General features: G+C 52.7%; 1 protein-coding gene across 2 annotated transcripts; it reads right to left on the reverse strand.

Moving 5' to 3' along the window:
- Positions 1-276: 276 nt before the first annotated feature.
- IRX5 (iroquois homeobox 5) lies at positions 277-21628 on the reverse strand. 2 transcript variants are annotated; one of them, XM_041768032.1, is made up of 4 exons: positions 20846-21628; positions 19356-19761; positions 18420-19199; positions 277-389 (listed from the first exon to the last, which is right to left on the reverse strand). In XM_041768032.1, exons 1-4 carry the CDS (start codon positions 21092-21094, stop codon positions 325-327), a joined length of 1500 nt encoding a protein of 499 aa, XP_041623966.1. In that variant the 5' UTR covers positions 21095-21628; the 3' UTR covers positions 277-324. The 2 variants fall into 2 exon arrangements, with proteins under 2 accessions (XP_041623966.1, XP_041623967.1); XM_041768033.1 differs by lacking the exon at positions 277-389 and having other exon boundaries at positions 17803-19199; positions 20846-21625.
- Positions 21629-21830: the final 202 nt, after the last annotated feature.

Raw genomic sequence — 21830 nt, forward strand, 5'->3', positions numbered from 1 at the left:
TTATCTTCTACCAATGTCCACTTGGATATCCCCGGGAAGGCAGTAGATGAACAATCATGGAAACCTTTAAAAGTCTGTCGACAGAAGATAAGTTAAGAAATAGAATTATGTAAGACTGCTGGGCAGAGCAGGGCAGCAGTAGAAAAGAGAGAGAAAGAGGGAGAGAGAAAGCAGGAGAAGAAGAAGGAGGAGAAAGGGGGGAATGATTCTGTATCTATTATTTGGGACAGACTAAAAGATGCTGCTGTAACAAAAGAGCCAAAATCTCAATGGCTTGAATCAACAAAGGTTTATTTCTTGCTCACGGTCTGGATCCATCGAGGGTCAGCAGGGCTCTCTGCTCCACATTGTCCTCAGTCTGGGACCCAGGCTGATGGAGCCTCCACCATCTGGAACATTATTATGGGAGGGAAAGAGAGAGAGTGGTAAATCATGCAGTGGCTGTTAAAGAACCCCACCTGGAAGTGACACATACCACTTCTCTGTACATTTAACTGGCAAAGGAAGTCTTAGGCCATGCCCCACCCAGAATGACTGGAGAAGTACAATCCCACCACACACCAGGAGAAAAATGGGAAGTCTGTGATCAATCGTCATATCTACCTCTCAGAGTTTGCAGGATTCTGGATCTGGAAAGGATCTATACTTGTTGGGACTCTTTGGGTTGCACTGAAGAAGAAACTACTTAGAAGGGAATTTATTAACTCCCAAACCCCAAATCCAGCAGCAGATCTGTCAGTCTTCAGGCAAAGCTGAATCCAAGGATTCAAGGTCTCTAAGGTCTGCTCTCTTGCCATCTCTCAGCTCTGTTCCCTTCCATGTGGACTTCCTTCTCAGGTTCCCTAGTACCAGAGTGCAAGTCCAATGGGAAAAGACTGACTCCACCCCTCCCCCATTTTAATAAAAATCCTGAGCCTCAATGTCATTAGACCAAATTAGGTCACATGTCCATTGCTGAACCAATTATTGTATCCAGGGCAAATGGAATGCTAGTCAGGCTTACATCCTAAGTCTAGAATTGAATTAACTTCACGAAAATCTCATGGACCAAGGAAAGGGTAAGGGTGGATCTCCAGGGAATTTTAGGATGCTGGACCAGAATGGGTGTCCAAAGATATACACAAAGAAAACAATGCCCAACCACTACAGGATGCAGAGGGGCTCCCACTCAATGATTTTTCCAAGTGTTGTTTTGTAGATATGCTTTAGGGATTGCCAGTGAAGGCTAGGATGGGGTTCCTGCACTCCTTAATCTCCTTTTCAATTAAAGTAGTTGTACTATCTTCCACAGAAAAATCTTTTTGGAACCAAAAAGGGAGGTCCTCTGCTTTCAAAAAAAGAAAGAAAGAAAACATGCAAGCAGGGGGATTAAACACTACTGCTCTTTGATTCCTCCTCCTCATTTTACAAGAAATTGAAATTCAGAAAGATTAGTAGATTTCTCCTCATGTCTCAGCCAGAATTGGTCATATGGACACCTAGCTGCAAGGGATGCTGGGAAAGTAAGCATCTGGCAAAGGGGAATGAAATGATCACGAATGACCTAGACATAAATGGCATATCCCTTAAGGCTGGGCACATTGCCACCCCCAGCAATGTTGAAGTTCCTTCAGGAAAAAAGGAAGGAAATGGCTTTCATGGAGCTGTTGACTATGGTGGTATGAGTCTGATCTCACTGAGAATTCCTTCAGGCTATGGCTGGTCCTTATGCCTCTGTTTATTCCTCCACTGGTCTCTAAAATTTGCCTGCAATGATCTCCTTCACCCCTCCTCAAGGTCCTATGAGACAATGAATCATACACTGACTTTTAAAGTGCCCACCCAGGGGTGGCCTGGCTGGCTCAGTCAGTAGAGTACATGGCTCTTGATCTTGGGGTCATAGTTCCAGCCCCACATCTGGGACAGAGTTTTGTATTTTTTTTTAAGATTTTATTTATTTATTCATGAGAGACAGAGAGAGAGGCAGAGACACAGGCAGAGGGAGAAGCAGGCTTCCTGCAGGGAGCCTAATGTGGGACTCGATCCCAGGACCCCAGGATCATGCCCTGAGCCGAAGGCAGATGCTCAACCACTGAGCCACCCAGGCGTCCCAGAGTTTATTTTTAAAAAATTAAAAAAAAAAAATCTGTGACTTGCATACCCAAGATCATGCAACTAGTAAATTTTGCTCATCCTTTACTATATGCCTTTAGCACAGAGATAGAAGACTGAGGGAGGAGGGAGCTTTGAGCAGTCCTTTTACCACATAGGGATTGACTCTACAGGGTGGGGGACAGAGTGAGAATGTTGGGCATGCCAGGCAGAGGGAACAGCATGTGTGAAGGCCTGGAGGCCAAACAATACAGAACAATAGAAAACAGTTTTACATATTTAGAGCATAAAGTCTGAAGGAGCATCATCTTATGGAGTTTGGGCCTTGCATGAGGCCAATAGAGAGCCGTTAAATACTTCAGGTGGGGATTTATGCCATTACATATGCAGTCTATCTTCAGTGGGGAAAATCAACTAACTACAGGAGCAGGACAAGAGCTGGGAGGCCATCAAGGTGGCGGGAGGTGACAGTGATCAGTGGCCTGGATCACAGTGATGGTGGCAGGAATGAAGGGAAGTGTAGCCTCAAGAGAAAAATCAGAGGTGTGGAATCCACCAAATCTGAGTCCAGATTTGGTAACTGGAGGTGACAATTGGGAGAAGTTGGGAAAAGCTGAGACTGACTCATAGGTTTCTTTTTACTTTTTTTTTTTTTTTTTTAAGATTCATTCATTTATTTGAGAGACAGAGAGAGAGCAGAGGGAGGAGCAGAGGGAGAGAATCTTCCAGCAGACGTCCTGGTGGGTGCAGAGCACAACGTGAGGCTCAATCCCACGATCCATGAGATCACGACCTAAGCTGAAACCAAGAGTTGGATGCTCAATCGACTGAGCCCCCCTGGTGCCCCCTGACTCATGAGTGTCTAGATGGTGATGCCCTTTACTGAGGTGGGGCCAGTGGGAGCGAAAGACAGAGGACAGGAACCCAGGCAGCCTGGCTCCGGAGCCTACACTCTTAGTCACAATGTGCTTAGGACTCAGGACTGGGCTTGGGGCATTAAGGGAACCCTGATCAACGTGAGAAACCTCCCTCACTGGATGTGGGTACACTGGACTTCCCAAGCCTTCATGCAGCCAGCTCTGGACCCTGCGTCCAAGCCACCCCAGGCTTTTGCTCCTCCATTCCATCCAAGATAGACACCTGTGTCCTCAGCTTTACCCCAGGACAGACAACCAGGGTGCCTGATACACATCCTGATAGAACTCTAGTATGCGCTTTACTATTTCCTCAACCTGCGTTCCCAGAAAATCACTTGGATGCTCTCACCTCAATAACCCTGAAGCTAAGCCTCTACACCTGACACAGTATTCATAGCAAGGAGACAAACATAAATTATTTAAGCACTTGATAAACTCATCTTAAAAAAAGTGTTGAAGAATCAATGCCCCCAAAGAGCTAAGTCAAATAAATAGTTTCAAAAAAAAAAAAAAAAAAAAAGAGGAAGGACTGCCCTGCCAGATTTTGAGACTGTGCTGCAAAGCCATAATAGGACAAACTGTATAGTACTGACTTAAGATAAATAGACCGAGAGAGCTTAAAACCATCTCCCTGTTTATAGAAACATACGTGCAAAGACAAAATGTCAGTTCAAAGGTCATGGAAGTGTGTGCTTTCTGGAATCATCTTGTTTCTGTCCTAATGTACAGGCACTGAGTATGTTACAGGCAGTGCTAAAATGAATGACTTCCTAAAGCACTCCATGGACAGGCTCATACTTATTCCAACCAGACTTCTAGGACTCAGATAGTGTCATCACTACTTTACTGTGGGGAACTCAGGCTCTGAGAGGTTAAGACGCTTGCCCGGGTCACACAGCTAGTATGTGGCAGAGGTGGGATGCAGACCCAGCTTACTCTGACCCCAGAGCCAATGCTCTCTGCTGTCTCTTCCCCACACAGAGAGAAAGCAGTGTAGGCTGGAGCCCTTGAGAAAGCCTAGAAGCTCCCAGAAGCCCTTGAACTCAATCTCTAGTCTCTGAAGCATGAGTGGCTTTAGGCAGGTGACTGGCATGGATTGTTCTGAGCCTAAGAATCCAGCCTGGAAAAAAGGCTTGGAGTGAGTGTTTAGCCAGTGGGACCACACAGCACAGGATACCCATGAGGGGTCTTGGGAGACAGGATCACAAAGGAGAGGGGGGTCAGACTCATGAAGAGCCTCGACTGACAGAGAGGAATTGGAACTTTGAATCTTTTTGAAGTGCAGCTTTGATTTTGTCACTCTCCTGCTCTACAACCTTCTATAGCTCCCCAGGCTACTGTCTCCTAGTTAATAAGGGGAGAGTATGTAGATGCAAAGATGTGGGGGAAAGCCTGGAGACAGACCTATTAGACATCACAGTCCAAGAGGAAGAGGACAAGGTGTGCAGGGGAGGTGAGAAAGGAAGAACATGTGGTTTGGGGCAGGATTCTGTGAAAAGACCCCACCCTTCTAACCCCACCAGCATCCTACTACTCTCACAAAATTAAGGGTCACTGCTTCCCTGAAGCATCGGATAACATTGCAAGGTTAGCAACAAGCAGGGACCTTATTATACTCACAGAAATGAGCCATGAAGAGCCAGAGAAATAGCTACTGCCTAAAGCAGCAAAGAATAGCCAACAACTCCCTCCTGTGCTCCTCTAGGCACAGAAAATAAGGGTCAGACATTCCCAGGGGTTCATATCTGGCACCAACTCAGGCAAGTAAATCTTTCAGGGTCTTGGTTTCTTCATCTGTAAAGAGTGCCCACCCTATAGGTTTGATGAGGTTCTACTGAGATCATGTACATAAAACCTTCCATATAATAACGGGCATATCCTAGGAGCTCAATAAGGTAGCTACTACTGTTGATAACCAAATTATTGTTTAAGCAACACACTAACCCTTGAACCATGTGATCAGCAGCTTTCGACAAAAGAATAGGTGTTAGAATTTTCAAATATCACATATTTTATAGCCCCCACCCCCACCCACTGCGAGGTGGAGGCAGGTGGGCTTTAGGACCAAAAAAATGTCAGAAGACAAATTCCACTGGATTCAATTCCAGAAGTTATAAATTGTCATTCTTCCCGCTATGGAGATTGCTAACTATAAATGGGTGGAGAGATAGATGAGCAGATAGTAAATCGTGAAAGCTGAACATGTGTTCTCTCTTTGAGGTAATGATTGCAGAAAGAAAGAAGAAAGAAAAGAAAGAGGAAAGAAAGAAAGAAAGAAAGAAAGAAAGAAAGAAAGAAAGAAAGAAAGAAAGAAGAAAGAAAGAAGAAAGAAAGAAAGAAAGAAAGAAAGAAAGAAAGAAAGAAAGAAAGAGGAAGAAAAACCAGTTCCTCTTCCACAGGTCCCTTCTTGTGTGACAGAAGCCCACAGTGTCACCTCTAGGAGTTTCTCATTATTCAGCAGTTTTTGGAATGAGTGATTGATGTAATTAAAGTTATTGGTAAAGAAAGACTCAGTCACCAAGGAATAGATGAGTCAGCAGAAAGTTTAAGTAATGAAATAATGTTCCAAGGAGTGATTCTTAAAATAAGCTCCCCCCCTCCACCACCACCACTTAACTCTAGACATCTTAACCATTGCCGGTCAGCAAAAAGAACTGAAGTAGTTAAGACGTGGGGAAAACACCACGCGATTATAGAAATTCTCAGGTGAAGTCATTTCAACAAAAAGAAACCATTGTATGGAGTAGTATTAGGAAAAGCATACATTTCTAGAGCATCAACCATGTGCTTTGGTGAGCTTTGCTCACGTTATCTCATTGAATCCTCACCTCTGTGGTGAATACCATAGGTATTCCTGTTTTTTGGATGAGGACACTGAATTTCAGAGACATTAAGGAAATCTCCCAGGGCTGCACAGTGGGCAGTTGGCACAGATGGGAACGGAAGCCAGGCAGATGGGCGCTGGGGCCCACCTACCTGTTCAATCACTACAGCTCCTGGGCCTCTCTGTTCGGATTTCTCATTTAATCTGGTTCACTAATATACTCTGGAGAGCAGAGTGCTGGCGGGATTTGAACTCATGTCAGGCTGACCCCAGAGTGGTTTCAAATTTCACATTTCTTTTTTTTTTTTAAGATTTTATTTATTTATTTATGAGAGACACAGAGAGAGGCAGAGTCATAGACAGAGGGAGAAGCAGCCAGTAGGGACCCCGATGTGGGACTCGATCCCAGGACCCCAGGATCACACCTGAGCTGAAGGCAGGTGCTCAACCACGAAGCCACCTAGGCATACCCAAAATTCATATTTCTGCAGGAGAATACAAACCAGTGCATTTACTTAGGATCCATTCACTTGTTTTCATTTCTGCTACCATGTATTGGGCCCTGGACCCTGTGTTGGTTTCATGAAGGTGACTGGGGCAGGGAGACCATCAGGAGGATATAGGACAGTCCATATGACAGATGACAAAGGCCCAGACCAGAGCAGCGGAGAGGAGGCAGTTGAATGAGATCCCATAGAAGGATCTATGGGACCTGGGAAGTAAGGGCATGTGGAGGAAAGAAAGGAGGCCCCACCAGGTGAGCAAGCTGTGCAGGAGGTCCTCACCTGGGAAGAGAAGAGGAGGAAGGAGCAAGATGTGATGAGGAGTATTGACTTCCGGTGACATTACATCCAGGGCCCAACAGTCCCCCACTTATTAACCATAAACAAGATTACTATGTGTCACCGTGGGTGGCTTCAGAAAAAGGAGAGTGGGATGGGCACTTGCCACTTGTGAGCAGCTGGAGAAAGAGGACATGTGGGACAGCTAGGGGCAGGGAGCTCTCAAATTTGGGGGGTGGCATCTAGCTCCTCAAGCCCTTCACCTTCCCCCATACAACTTTGCTCAGAGTTGGAGGCCCAGGCCCCCTCTCCTTTTCCTAAAGAAGGAAAGAAGGTCCAGAGTCTTTTGTGGTGTGAAATGGTATATTGGTCTTGGCCATTTCCCCCCCAAGAATGGCCCACAGACAAGAAAAAAGGGGGCTGAGGCCTTGCAGATCCAAGGGGACAGAAAGAACAGCAGCTCAACAGGTTTGCAAAGATCCTCCCAGTTTGGTCCTGCCTTCTCTAAAACAGGCGTGGACATGGGCATGACAGTACAAGGGATTTATTAAGAAAGGAGCATGGGTGGGCAGCCCAGGTGGCTCAGCGGTTTAGTGCTGCCTTCAGCCCAGAGTGTGATCCTGGAGACCTGGGATCGAGTCCCGTGTTGGGCTCCCTGCGTGGAGCCTGCTTCTCCCTCTGCCTGTGTCTCTGCCTCTCTGTCTCTTTCTCCTCTCTGTGTATTCTCATGAATAAATAAAAATATTTTTTTAAAAAAAGAAAGGATCATGGGGGGGCACCTGGGGGGCTCAGGGGTTAAGCACCTGCCTTTGGTGTGATCCTGGGGTCCTGGGATCAAGTCCCACATTGGGATTCCCACAGGAAGCCTGCTTCTCCCTCTGCCTATGTCTCTGCCTCTCTCTGTGTCTCTCTCTCTTTTTTTTAAGTTTGTTTCTCCTTTGTTTTTCTCTGTGTCTCTCAATAAATAAATAAAATTGAAAGAGAGAGAGAGAAAGAAGAAAAAAAGAAAAGAAAAGAAAGAAAAGAAAAGAAAAAAGAAAAGAAAGAAAAGAAAAGACAAGACAAGACAAGACAAGACAAGAAAAGAAAAGAAAAGAAAAGAAAAGAAAAGAAAAGAAAAGAAAAGAAAAGAAAAAGAAGCATAGGGGAACCAAGGTGGGGATGGGGAGGCAGCCATCCCCAGCTCTGTCACCAAACAGCTTTGTCATCTTGAGCACCTTGAACAAGTCAGGGACCTCCGTTCCCATATCTGTAAAACGAACAGTTCCTATTTTCCAAAATATGGTAAGCACATCTCTGGGGCCACAGGACATGGTGCTAGGTAGGGCGAAGAGATGCTCATGTGGCCTGCATGCCTTTGAAGACAGCGTGCAAAGCAGGTAGGGAGCCCAATGCCGGAATGGGGAATGGGGTTGGGGAGACTTCTGGGAGCAACCAGAGACCCCCAGAGATGTGCTCACCTTCCAAGCCCAGGCCACCAAGAACCTCACTTCATGAATTTGCTTTTTGTCATTGTCTTGTTTTGATGGAAAGTGATTGTCGCTTTTCAGTTACAGCAATGGTATAAATATTCCTTTCAAAATGATGGTGACAAAACTCCAAAACTCGAAGGATGTTATTATGTTAATAGTAGTTGCAATGAGGCTGGGACAGGGGTTTGGAGGATGGGAGCCCAGAAGGTTTTGAAGAGCACTTAGCAAAGCAAGGGCTCATTCCTTACAGACTCAGGTCCCATGGAGCCTTCTCAGACATTGCTCCTACATGGTCTAGGACCTATCAGGTGTTTGCCAGATTCAAACGGGGAAATTAAAAAGGAAAAATAAAGTAAGGAAGGAAAAAAAAAATGTCTGGAGAGAAAAACAACCCCACCAACCAAAATAAACCAGGCCAGTGATTTTTCTACCGCACTCTTCATGAGAGCAGAGAGGTGGTGTTTATTCTAAATGAGTCCTTTGCTCCAAGCTGCCACTAATCCACGCTTTTCTGTGATCCAGGAAAGCTGGTCCTCAACAGCCAATGAAGATCTTTGCACGTATGAGTATTTGGAAAAAGAGCCACCTATTACCACAGGGTTTGGATTTAGATGCTGGATACAAATAGAGGGCAAACAAAACTAACAAACAGATAAAAAAAAAAAAAGAAAGAAAAAGAAAAAAAAAAAACCATTGTGGTTTGGATCTAAAAAAAAAAAAGTCTCAGAAATGACAACTGTGTGGTAAGTCTGATGTCAAACCGAGTTAGCTGGGGAAGGTGTCTGGGATGCTCTGGAACGGTGAGGGTATTTGGAATCTAGGGCTAACAGATGTCTCACTCTGCTTGAAAGATGTCAAGATGCTGTTCCTAAGGGCCTGTGGGTTCCCTTGGGGACAAAGCCACTGATAGTTTTACTGAAAAAAAATGCCCAAGCTGACGACCATATATTCAACACAAGGAGTCAAGAAAAGAATTGAAGGAGAAAAAATAAAAAAACAAAACCAGTCAAGCTGAGACATAAGGAAAGGAAGGAAGGAATTAAAAAATAAATACATGAAAGATTCACGATTCAGGGCCTTGCCCCCTACTCAAATCTTTGGTAGGAGTTGCTCTGTGAACCTCTGGGTAAAAAAAACATTGATTTTTGTTCACATTATGTAGGATAATGGTGGGCAGGCAGACAGTCACTTCCAAAAGGAGGAGCAAGCAAATCTCCTCAGATAGCAATGACTTCTGGAAGAAAACCCTCCCTGGCAGGGGCATCAGGCTCAGTCCCTCCTTGCTGCTGAGTGTCTGGGAGAGATGGCACATTCCTAGCCTTCCCCTCATCTGTACCTTGCACACGGAGTCCTGAGGAGGCAGCCGTCCTCCAGCAGCATTGGAGGAGGGCTAAGATGTTTCCCGGCCCAGCCTAAAAATATCTCCCTTGACAGCCTGTCACAGTGTCTGAGATTCCACCATTATAAATTCATTCCTCTCTGTTAAGGCGTTTTGTTTCCAGTTCTCTGTTAAAATACAGATATCCCCGAGAATTTAGCTTGGGTGAGGCACAGATGGGACACAGCCCAGGAGTTAATGGGCCTAGATTTCTCACTCAGTTCTGCCTGTAAGCTCACTGTGAGCTTGGGCGAGGCATTTTCTTTCTGGACCTCAGTTTCTCCACTGATAGAAAGAAGAAAGAAAGAAAGAGAAAGAAGAAAGAAAGGAAGAAAGAAAGAAAGAAAGAAAGAAAGAAAGAAAGAAAGAAAGAAAGAAAAAGAAAGAAAGAAAAGGGCAAATGTTGTGGGCAGGGAGCTCTGAGATGTCTGATTCCCGGAAGGAGCATGACATGTTCGTTTTAGGGTTTGCCCTGGACTCTGTGCTCTTTGTCACTGGAGACCCAGCATGCCCATTTGGGCAGTTCTTTTGAGCTGAAGGGCTTGGAGGTCAGGTCAGACAGTGTCTTATTTTCTAATAATAATAATAATAATAATAATAAATTTTTAAAAAAATACCTGTTCCTCTCTTCTATTTGACATCTCAGCAAATGGCATCTCCCAAGCCCCTTAGTGCTCAGGTTGAAACCCTTGGAGGCATCTAGAACTACCCCCTGCACCTCACCCCCCTCTCCACATTCAATCTATCAGCAAAGCCTGTTGACTCTACTTTCAAAATGCAGCCTAAATCTGATCACTGGGAGCAACCACCACTTCTCTGGCTACGACTGTGGTCCAAGACAGTGTTCTCTCTCCCTGGATTCTCCATCAGCCCCCTAACTGGGCCCTGCTTCTATCTTGTCCACCCAGAGTCTCAGCTCCTCATGCCTGAGAATGCCTTGAAGACATAAATTAGATCCCATCACTCCCCCCAGACCATCCCTCTCTTCCTTTCTCTCTCTCATCATTAAACCCAAAGATCTCACTAGTAACAATAAAGCATCATATAACCTGGCTTTGCCTTGGCCTCATCATCTCCAACAAAGGTCCCCTTACTGTTGCTCGAATCTCTTCCTACCTCAGGATATTTGCACTTGCTATTCCTTCTGCCCAGAAATGGTCCCCTCCAATATCTTCATGGCCTACTCCCCAACTTCTTTCAGGTGCCTGCTCCAGGGCCACCTCTTAAGGAATGCTTTCCAGACTGCCCTGGCTAAAATGGCTAAAAGAGCACACCCCCTTCCATGTCCTTATCCTACTAAATTTTTCTGCCAATACCCATCACCCAGACATTGTGAGAAGACATCATCACACCCATTTGTTCACTTTACGTCTCCTCCTCCACAGTGTAAGCTCCAGAAGGGCAACCTTTGTTTTGTTCACCGCTGTAAAATCATACCTGGAATGGTGCACCTGGGATATTTTAGGTGCTCAGTTAGTAGATATGAGAGGAAGGGAAGAGAACAGGTTAAGCAGAACTGCACTAACCTGGAGGCTAAATCTAAGGATTCCATTGGAGGGATCAATGCCAAGGTCCTTCCTGCACTATTCCAGCAGGGTAGGATGTCCTGGGGAGTCAAAGGTAGAGTGGACTGTCAGAAGAGGGAGGTGGGGCAGCATGGGAAATACAGGGTAGGCAGGGGAGGTAAAGCATCTCAGCTGAATTTATAAGTTTATGGGCTGCAAGTTCTTGATTGAGACCAGAGGAAGCTAAACAGCCATTGTGGACAAGTTCCAAAAGACAGGATCCTGCAGACAAAGGGTAGGTTGTCAGTGAACCACCAGGAGGACCAGCCTGAAATTGGTTCTACACCAAAGCAGGTTTTCTCAGGTCTGATCAGGTCACTCCTCTGTCTAACTGCCTTCTCGGGATCCCAGTGTCCCCCATCAAGCCCCAGGGAGTGTAGCGAGGCCAGAGAAGGTGGGAGGAGGGAGAGTGCAACAGCCATTATGTGGCAGGATCTCCCCAAAGCCTCAGTCTCCTGCCCTTCCCTCTTATCCCCAGGCCTTGGCTAGTGTCTCTCATGAAGTAAAGTCATAAGAGAGCATCACCCTAGTAACTATATTGAAGGACAAGTGGGTGCCTGCCACTCAATAGAATCCTCACAAAACCAGGGGAGGTACAGGCTTCGTTTTACAGATGAGGCCACTGAGGTTCAGAGAGGTTATCTGATTGATCCAAGACATACAACCTAGTAAGTTGCAGAGGTTAGGACTTAGCCACCAAAGCCCAAGCACCCAACCCGTGAGCCATAACGTCTCTGAGCTGCAGCCCACGTCTCCATCCCGACACTGCCTGGGGTTCCCTGGTCACAGCAGTCCCAGTAATTGAGAGGCTGAGGCTGGAGAGGCTGGAGAGGCTGGAGAGGCTGCCTCCCGCTTTGGGCCTGCAGCCACAGGAGCCTGGCCTCCCCCCCAGGCCTGAGCAGCCCGCCCGCAGGGGGCGATGATGGGACGGCGGGAGTCGCCCTGAACACGGGGTTGGCCAGCAGAAAGCAGAGAAGGGCAAGGAAAGCGCCCAGGGCCAGGGCCAGGTGCTAGGGGAACCCCTTGCAGCGCTGAGCAACCCCCCGGTTGGGGGGGGGCCGCACCCCAGCTGTGTTGAGCGCCGCCGCCAGGCCGCTGGTGCGGTCGGGAGCTCTCCAGCCCTTGTTTGATGAGCAGCGGCCAATAAATTCATTAATCATCATTTTATGCCTCATCAAACCCCCTCCAAGCCCCTCCATGGGAGTTACACAAATTAGCCCCTGAAAAGACAGTAATTTCAGTATAGCGAGGTAAGTGCTTTCTGATGGGCTCCGCGCACAGAGCTCTCCTGACAAGCCAATCCATCAGCGCGTTGGGGTTGGGGCGCGGCCGGCGCCCAGCAGCCCTGGCCGGCCTCCCCTGCTCCAGCCCTCCCGGCCCTGGCCAGCCTAGCCTCCGCGGGCTACCTGGAGTGGGCCTCCGACTAGGGCACCCCGGGCCGCGGCTCCTTTACAGCCGCACGGCAGGCTGTGTGTCCGGCCTCCTGTCCTCAAGCACCCCCACCTCCTCCCCAGCCCTTCGCAACAGGAGAGAAATCTGGCGGTGGGGGAAATCCCAGGCCCCATTTAGGGAACGAACGGGGAGGGCGACGGATGACTAGTGCTCAAGTTCTGAACTCCAGCCCCGGGGAGGGGAGAGCCAAGCAGCCCTTTCTCCTCCTAATGTCTAGATGTCCGGGTTCTGGGGCCCCTTGAAATTACTGAAGAGCTGTATGTATTGCGTGCGCCCTTTATGGGGCGGGGTGGGGCAATCCATGGCATCCTGACGATTGGGAAAGAAATCCCAATCTTTCCAAAAGAGAGCCATCTGGGAACAGAGAAGGGGGTCCTTCCACGGGACCCTGGTGGCGGAGGTGGGGTGGGGCGTACCTAGCCTTTTCTGTGGCCCCTGCGTCTTTCTCTCTGAGACCGTCACCTGGGGTGAAAGACGACGCCTGGGGAAGAGAGTAAGAAAGGATTTTCTGTGGAATGGGCCGGGCCAGTTGGACTCCAGCCTGGAGAGCTGAGCATGACAGGAGAAAGGAAAGAGCCGGAGAAAATTGTGGTGAGGAGTAGGATATTTGCAAACACGAAGCCCGCCCGGCGCCTTCTCACTTTCTGGTCCTGGTGCCCAGAATGTCCCAAGGGCACCCTACCCGGCGGGCAGGGGCCATGCAAACGGGGTCAACGAGGAGCCGCAGGCCGAGCCTACCGGCCAGCGCACCGTGACCGGCCAGAGCCCGAGCGCCGAGCGACGCGCAGCTCCTTCATTAGCTTCCCCTCCGCGGCGCTGCATGCCTCGGAAAATAAGTTAGCAAACGGGGAGCCGTTTATCTCTTTTATCTTGGGGCCTGATCCAATTAAATAAGTGCACATTTACATTTGCATCCATCAGGCGGGAGCGCTGAGAGCCCGGGGTTTGCTCCGAGCAAATAAAAGCAGATTTCACTGGGAAAAGTGGCGTCTGGGCGCGCCGGGCTCGTCCGGGCGCAGGAAACAAGCGCAGCCAGGAGGGCCGCTTTAGGGACTCAGAACTGGGGCCTACGGCCAACAGGAGGCTAGAGACCCGCAAGGCCCCGGAGAGGCAGGCCTGGGCAGGGGCTGCAGCCAGAGCTGCATCCCCGCCCCAGAGGCGATCCTCCGTTAGGCCACAACCTGGGCCCCGCCTTGTGCCCTGGACCCAAGTCACATTTAAACGAAAACGAAAAGGAGACTAACTCTGGCCAGGTCACCGAGGGAGACCCCTGAGGTGGGTCTAGGGACAGTCCTGCAGTTTTGGCCAGTTTGGAAGGAGGGCAGGTGGCAAGGTCTCAGTCAGGCCCGATTTTCCTATTCGATGGCCCGAGTGGAAAGAGATTCCAAGAACCAGGCCGAGGACGCGCCTCCGCTTTCCCCCCCCCAGTATCTCTGCAGGACGGGAAGACCAGTTGATACCAGCGGTTAGCGCTTCTGGAGGGGTGAAAGGGGACGCCCAGGTGTGCACCTCTTGCTTTGCAGCGCCCACCTCATTAAGACGCTTTCGAAATAGGAGCGTTTTAAGAATGCGCAGGTAGTTTTGTTTTCCCTTTTCCTGTGTCTGTACAACCCACAGACCGAAAGACGGAAACGGTTTTTGGGGGTGCGGTCTCGTGGTAGACCCCAGACACCCGAAACCGCAGGTGAACCAAAACTGCGCGGGTTCCGGGACCCTGGCGTGGCGAGGCCCGCAGAAGCGGATGCGCGCACCTGAAGCGGAGCGGAGCGCGGCCCCCACCCGCACACTCGCTCCAGCCGTGGCCGTAGGCATATTTCTCAATCGCCTGCTGCCTGGTTTCTGGTTTCCGAGCCCGTGGCCAAACCGTGGCGGGAACCGGTAGGGTTAAAACTATTCTAGTCGCGGGCCCCGCTTTCCAACTCGTCAATGCTGTCTGGGTCGTGGGACCCGAGACGCAGCGGGTGCGGCTGGCGGGACAGTTTGAGGGGTTCAGAACGAAGGTCCCGCTGAGGGCTGGGGGGCAAGGCCAGGTCTTGCCTAAACTCCTCCTCTCTTCCCACCGCGTGGCGCCCGGGGACCAGTAGGCGGCGCCCTTCCTAACCGGCATCCGCGTTCCGCGCCCTCTGGGGAGCGCAATCACATTCCTTTCACTTTGGGCGCTTTGCAAAGCGCTGTTGCTTGTCTCTGCCCGAGGTGGCGGCTGGTCGTGGGGGACAGGTGGGCCGGGAGGCACGATCGGTTCTAAGACTGCACGTACGGACCCTCCCCCGCAACCCTCCAGGCTCCCAGAGCTGCGCACCTCTAGCAAAAGGAGAGAGGCCCCGAAGGGTTTGTAAACCAGAAGGCCTCGATGCAGGCCCCGCACCCAGGCCAGGGAACGACACTGCGGGCCCTAGCACCCCGAGCCAAGGAGCGGGAGGTGCCGCAGCAATGTCCCCTTTCTGTAGCTCCTCCTCGGTGCCCGCTTAGGCGCCCTCGGGGATTGACTAGGGTTGTTGGCTCTTCACCCCCCAAATCCCATGAACTGATTCGGCCCCGCAAAGAGAGGGAAGGGAAGGGAACGGACCCAGCAGGTTCTGGTTCGGCGCTGCCTCAGGGGGATGACTGTATAGACCCCACGCAGTGACCCCGCTGCCCCTGCTGCCTGGGATTCAGCCCTCCTGGTCCCTAACTGCCCAGCTAAGCGCTCCTCCGGGGGCCGGAACCAGCACAGCCCAGCGCAGGTGGCAAACGCCCGCGCAACCCCCGCACCCAGGTGTCAGGCACTGCCTCGCGCAGCTTCCGCGCCCCAGTCCAAGCCTGCGAACCAGCCCCGACCCCACTGCAGCCACAAGTTTGCCCCCAGCGCCTCTCAGACGCTGCGCCTTCCCGACGGCCCAAGACGCGGCCGGGCGGGGCTCCAGGAGGCACTCGGGGTCGTAAAGACGCGAAACTACTTCTAGGATTAGGCGCGGGAGACATCTCCGGACTATCCAAACCCCGAACTGCCCGGCAGGCTCCCCCTAACTGGGAAGTCTCTAGACACCAGAAAAACCACTGGCCACGAAACCCAGCTCTGCAAGGGGCAAACCCCACACTCAATGGGAGGTTTGCATGCAAGATGAAGTACGTAAGGAAGCCCGCAGACGCTGCAGAGGCCAAGGGCAGGAGGGATGCGGGCCAGGGGCAGCGACTCGGGCTCCAGCCTTCGCGCCCCAGCCGGTCTCGCTCTTCTGGCGGGGGAGGCTCCTCGCGCCGCCCCGCGTTGGGGAGAAACGCCGTGGGCTCCGGGGTGCGGGGTCCCGTCCCCAGGCAGCCCCGCGGGCATTCGGCTCCGGCCCCGAGCCTCGGCGCTCCGCCGGGGGAGGCCCGCGCCGCGCTATTTGCATATTCCCGGGCACACAGGGAGGCCTGCAATTTTCTTTTTAAAATCATTAGGCAGGGTTTAGGGCCAGCGCTTCCAAAACCCCGCAGAGCTGATGTCGTCCTTAAACCCTCTCTTAAGAGAAGGGGACTGGCCTATTCTTCTGACTTTTTTAGAAGAGAAGGTGACTCCTGGGGCTGCATATTCAACTGGGGGTGGGGGTGAGGGGGTGGAAAGCTGCTTGTGAACCAGGCAGTCGGCGGGGTGGGTGGAGGGGGCCGGGGCGCGGGGGTAGGGGGGTTGGTGGGTGGAGGGCAAGTCATCTCTGGAATTCAATTGTTAAAAAAAAAAAAATCATTTATAATTAAAGGGACAAAATAAAATACGATCGTCTCATGCATATTTAATCATTCGCACTTCCAGCTTTGAAACCATTTTTCCCTGCGTGAATTTTTCTCACTCATTTAAACTCTTAAGTCGACTGTTGTTCGCAAAAAACATCTGGACAATGCAGTTTTCAAACTTGTTTGAATTCGAACAAGCTAATGGAACCCCGTCGCAGGTTGAAAAAAAAAAAAAAAAGAAAAGAAAAGCAAAAGTTAAACCTCCGGTGAAAGTTTGGGGTGTGTTTAGAAAACAAGTAGGGTTGAAGTAATCTTGAATAGAAATGCAAATATGTGCATTCTGATTTAGCCTAATTAAACTAGTGTTATGTGCAAACACATTCTCTCTACACTCGGGCTTTGGGTTTAATAGAGCAAATTAATTCCCCTCGATGGAGTATGTTTTTGCAGTAAACCCTCCCCTCCCCCGACCACCGAAAATTTCCCACGTCCGCGGTTCCTTCTCTCCCGCGCAAAATGGAGACGCGAACCCCGACAGTACAGGCGGGCCTCGGGCACCCGGCGGTGTCTCTTCCTCTTTCGGGGTTGAGACTCATCCTGATTTTTCATTTTGAAATGAACCATGCGGGATTTAAACGGGGCGGGGGCGGGGGGGGGCGGGGGGGGGAGGGAACCTCAGAAATACTTTAGCGACTTGGACTCTCGACTCCGAGACAGGAAAAGTGCTAACGCGACGACAAGCCAGATGGAGTTCACAACAGCCTCATTATCTAAGGCCAATGTCCTCGAACGTTTCAAAGCCACTTGTCCAAAAAGGGGGCCCGTGCGTGGAGCGGGGGCTGGGGGCGCCCCGCGGGCGGCTCGCGGCTCCCCTCACCGCCCCCAAGCGACCGTGGCGCGCCCTCCCCCACTTCCGCCCACTCTCTCCAATCTCCGACTCTGCCGAGTGCAGGCTTGTAATTCAGGACAAGTGTGACACCTACCTGTGAAAGGGGGGAACCGTCCCCTAGCCGGTCCCGCGGCCCCAGCCTCGCTGCGGCGCGGGGATCTGCGGGGCCGCCTACCACCCGCACTGTCGCGGCTGGAGCATTTACTAATTTAATCAAATCCAGCGAAGAGATCAATGCCCAATTTTGAAGGGGTAGGGAAAAGAGTGACTTGGGAAAGCCTTCTCCTTGGCATCCCCTAACGCTCCCCGCCCGCATTAGCCCACAGCACCTTTGAAATAGTAATAAGGGCTAAATCCGGCATAAAATCGAACTCATTAGCAAAGTTCACCAGCTGATTGCTTTGCATAAAACACGACACTGATTGGAAGTAATTAGGTTAAGCGATGGAGCTCGGGTGGTGCGCGTCTCGAGCAGGCTTTGCCATCTCTTCTCCCTTCTGGGCACACACTTGGGTCTCTCTCCTCCTTCCTCCAGGGTCCAATCTCCCCCAAGCAGCCCCCCATCAGTGATCCAAATCTGCATTCCCGGCAGGGCTAGGGTCCCCGGGGCTTGCCCCCTAATTACGGTTTCCCCTTGGCACACCGAGGTTGCTCTGCGGAACCTTTCATTCCCCACTTCGGAAAAAAAAAAAAAAAAAGTTGCAGTTTCCACCTTTTGTCCAAGGCGATGGACAGTTTATTGAGGCTTCTAAAAAGTAATGAGTGGCTCTGATTATGTTAAAATCTCTTTTAATTAAATATTTTGCATTTTACAAAGGCGGCTGCAGTTTCTTTTACTTTTTAAATCTAAGAGTATAACCTGTTTCCTTTCTGTAATAATACTTTAGCTCATACCCAGCAAAAAATCAATAGGTGTAAAAAAATTAAATTAAACTTGTATTTTTAAACTATGAAACAGTTTGGGGGAACACAAGTGTATATATTTATATTACAAAAAAAACATTAAATGCCTGTACAGGTGTCTTAATTTCATAATTTACTTCAAAGATATTGAATTATCAATTTAAATACAAAAATGCTACATTAAATATACAGAATAAGATTTAATACAAATCCTTTTTTAATTTTTTTTTTCTTTTCGGTTGGTTAAGACATTTTTGCGTGGGGGGCGGGGAGATGTTTACATGTGTATGTCATCCATCTCCGAGAACTATAAACTTTTTAATAGGAGGGGTAGTTTTGTTTTTCTCTCTTGTTGATGGAAAAATAACTGCCAAGGCCATGTTGTTTTTTTTTTTTTTTTTTTTTAATAAATTAGGAAAGTCCGGGACCGACGCAGCCCGCGTTAAATGTCGGACATACCTTTCTTCAATTCATAGGGAGAGTCTTTGCACAGGTCTAGTTGAGACTGGCTCCGCAACATTTTCGGGTCTTTAGCCAAAGCGTCCGCTCGGTTCAACACGGTCTGGTTTAATCCATTGAAATGCGAGCCCGGACCGGTTGTGGGGCCCGGCCCTGGGCCTGGGTGGCCGTGAAGGTGTCCAAAGGAGCCATAGTTCGTGTAGCCGGGATAGAAGGGCGCCGTGTAGTAGAGAGGCCGGGACAGCACCGTCCCGCCTGGAAAGGGACACTGCGCCGAGGGCGAGCGCGCTGGCGCCGGGGCCGGCGAGGCGCGGCTGCCTCCCAGGGCTTGCCCCGCCACCGGCCCGGGGCACGGTGGGCAGGGAGAGCCTTCGCTCCCGCCGCCCCCGTCCTTGACCTTGTCCGAGGATGTGGCGATCTCTGCCAGAGACCACAGTTTGGGCTTGGCGAGCACCGCCTGTGGCGGCGGCGGTGGCGGAGAGTGTATGACCGAGGGCCCGCCGGGACCGGGGGGCAGCTCGCCCGCGGCTGGGTGCGGGCCCGGAGCCGGCGCGCCCGAGGGGTAGTGAGGGGCCGGGTCCTCGGCCAGCCGCGCTGCCGCTGGCCCGGCCGGGGAGGGCCCGCCGGCGCGGGGGGGCCCGGGCAGCGCGTCCAGACGGCCCTCGGATGGCGGCTCCTTAAAATCCGAGTCGCTGAGGCTGCCCTCCGTCTCCTTGCCGGCGGGGGTGGGCGGCCCCTGCAGCCGTTCGCAGCCCGCAGCCGCCTTCTGCTCCGCTCCTCCTGCGGGCGAAACCCCAGGCCGTCAGGGGCGCGTGGCTGCGCGCGGCGGGCCCGGGTCCCCGCCCGCAGAGGCGGAGAGCCTCGCCCCCACCCTCCGGGGACCCCGCTTTCCCTTCTAGCTCCCGCTCCAACACACCCTCTCCCGGGCCCACCAACCTGCTTCGGGGCCCTCGGAGTCGCCCTTGCCCTCGGGCTTCTGGGGCTCGTCCTCGTCGTTCTTCTCCAGGTCGATGTTCTCCTCCTCCTCCTCGTCCTCGCTGCGGTTCCGCGGCGTCCACGTCATCTTGTTCTCCTTCTTGAGGCGCCGGCGCGCGTTGGCGAACCAGGTGGACACCTGGGTGAGGGTCATCTTGGTGATGATGGCCAGCATGATCTTCTCGCCCTTGGTGGGGTAGGGGTTCTTGCGGTGCTCGTTCAGCCAGGCCTTGAGCGTGGCGGTGGCGTCTCGCGTGGCGTTCTTGCGGTACGCGGGGTCCCCGTAGGGATACGAGCCCAGGGGCGCCGCGTATGGGTGGTACCCCAGGGAGCCGGCCATGCCCGGCGTGTGATCGTAGGGCGAGCCCTGCAAGGAACAGGCAGAGAGAAGGTGAGCGTGGGCCGTGGTCCCCAGCACCACCCAGACGACCAGGGGCACACTTGCCCTGCGCCCAGGGGTCCGCGAGCCGCGAGGCCCAAACGCCGGCTTCCCCAGGGGTAGGGCTGGCGGGCTCAGACCCGGGGCAACTCCTCCTCCTCCTCCTCCTCCTCCTCCTCCTCCTCCTCCTCCTCCGCAGGCAGCGGGGGCGCCAACTCCTGACTCCGGTGCTTCCGGGGCGCCTGACGCCGTCCCGGCCTCGGCGACACCCTGCAGGGCCAGTCCGCCCCCCGAGCGCAGACCCGGCCACCGCGGCCAGGCCCTCCGCCCAGGCAGAGGCCTGGGCAGCGGCAGCGACTCGGCACTTCGCGCCCTGGTGGCTGCGCGGCAGGCGCCAAGGAGGGAGGGCGAGAGAAGTCAAGGCATTCCTCGCCTCCCAGAGAAAGGCGAAGGAAAAGCTGAGCCTCGCGCGGGCTCTCCCGCCCCTCCAAAAATGTTACCCCAAACCGAAGCCACAGCGCGTTTCCAGAGAGTGCACCCGGCCGAAAAATCCCGGATGCACCGCAGCTCGGCCGACTTTTCGGAAATTTAATACCTCCAAATCGGATTGCGGAGATAGGATTACGGATTTGCAACATTTTGGAGGACTAATTAAAGGCGAGGCCAGACACATTTACATAGACTTAGCACGCTTCTGCTCGGATTTCTGGTCCATTTCTTTGGGACTACTTTTCCAAAATGGCAAAACCCGAAATAGAATAAATAAATACAATACAATACAATACAATGAGATGCGCAGGGCGGCCCGGAGCTCACGTTCGAACCGAACGCTGCTCCTTAATTGCAGCGACCTCTCCCCCAAAAGCCCTGTCAGCTCAGCGCCCCAAGCAGGACGCGCGGCTCCGCTCTCCCAGCAACTCCGGAGCCCGAGGCCCGGGCGACGCCGAGCGAGACGGTCGCGCAAGTTTGCAGGGGCCGCGAAGCTCGGCGGGGGCGGTCCGCGGTGGCGCCACGGCCCGCGTCCTGCGCGGCCCCAGCCGCCCTCGCCCGCCGCGGCTCCCGGCTCACTCACCACGTACGACGAGAAGGCGGCGGCGGCGGCTGCCGCGGGGTCGGCCCCGTACTGGAGGTGCGAGTTGTAGCCCGGCGAGGGCGCCGTGAAGGCGGTGGAGCCGGCGTAGGGCGAGAACGCGGAGCCCGACGACGAGCGGCCGAGCTCATCCGTGCGGGGCCCCGAGATGACGCTGGTGCTGTACGCCGGGCACGAGTAGAGCGCCAGCGAGGCGGACGGCTGGTACAAGTAGCCCTGCGGGTAGGACATGGCCACACACGGGCATGGGGCGCGCCGCGCCGCGGCCGCCAACGAGCCGGGCGGCGCCCTGCGAGGGCGAGCGGGCGGGCACCTGGCCTCCGGCTGCCCCCGGCTGCCGCTTGTCGGGCCCCGGCTCCCGGGCTCCGGCCCGCGGCGCCTCCTCGCTGGCTTCCCGCGCGCCTCCGGCGGCGACTGCCGAGCCCGCTCCTCTGCGCGCCTCGCTCGCCCCGGTTGGGTTTGCCCCCCCTCCCCTGCCGCTTTCTCTTTTTCCCCCTCGCTCTTTGCACTGGGGGGCTCTGCTTTTGGCTTCGCAAAGGTCCTGCCAAGATGCTAAGTTGGAAATTGAGGATTCTGACGCCTTGTGCGCGCCCGAAGCTCCTCCTTCCCGGGGTGTAGTCGGTGGGAGGACTGGCAGGAACCTCTGGGCGGCCGCAGCCAACCCGGCCGCCAGGCGCGCCTCGCCCTCTCCCTCTTCCTCCCCGGCTCCCTCTCCCGCTCGCTGGCGCTCCCCTCGCCCCTCCCTCGCGCCCGCCTCTCCTCCGCGGCCCTCCTCTCCACCCTCCTTTTTTTCCTCCCCCCTCCTCTCCCGGGTCTCTCCCCCTCTCTTCTCTTTCTCAGACTCTCGAGCGCCGGCCCCAGGATGACAATCACATCCCAGGCGCGCCGATCTTTTCCAACTTTCCTTCCCAGCGAAGTCGGGGTGGAGCGGCGGATCCGGCGCAAGGCGGGCCCTGCTGGCGGGTCC

This window comes from Vulpes lagopus, chromosome 8 (assembly GCF_018345385.1).
Source record: "Vulpes lagopus strain Blue_001 chromosome 8, ASM1834538v1, whole genome shotgun sequence".
NCBI classification, from domain to species: Eukaryota; Metazoa; Chordata; class Mammalia; order Carnivora; family Canidae; genus Vulpes; species Vulpes lagopus.

What these genes read in the sequence shown, in the direction of transcription:
- IRX5 (XM_041768032.1), bottom strand. Translation starts at nt 21,094, where the DNA reads ATGTCCTACCCGCAGGGCTACTTGTACCAGCCGTCCGCCTCGCTGGCG. An exon ending in CTCCGAGGGCCCCGAAGCAG is followed by an intron (nt 19,200 to 19,355) that starts GTTGGTGGGCCC and finishes TTTCGCCCGCAG; the next exon opens with GAGGAGCGGAGCAGAAGGCG. An exon ending in TCCCTATGAATTGAAGAAAG is followed by an intron (nt 390 to 18,419) that starts GTATGTCCGACA and finishes ATAATGTTCCAG; the next exon opens with ATGGTGGAGGCTCCATCAGC.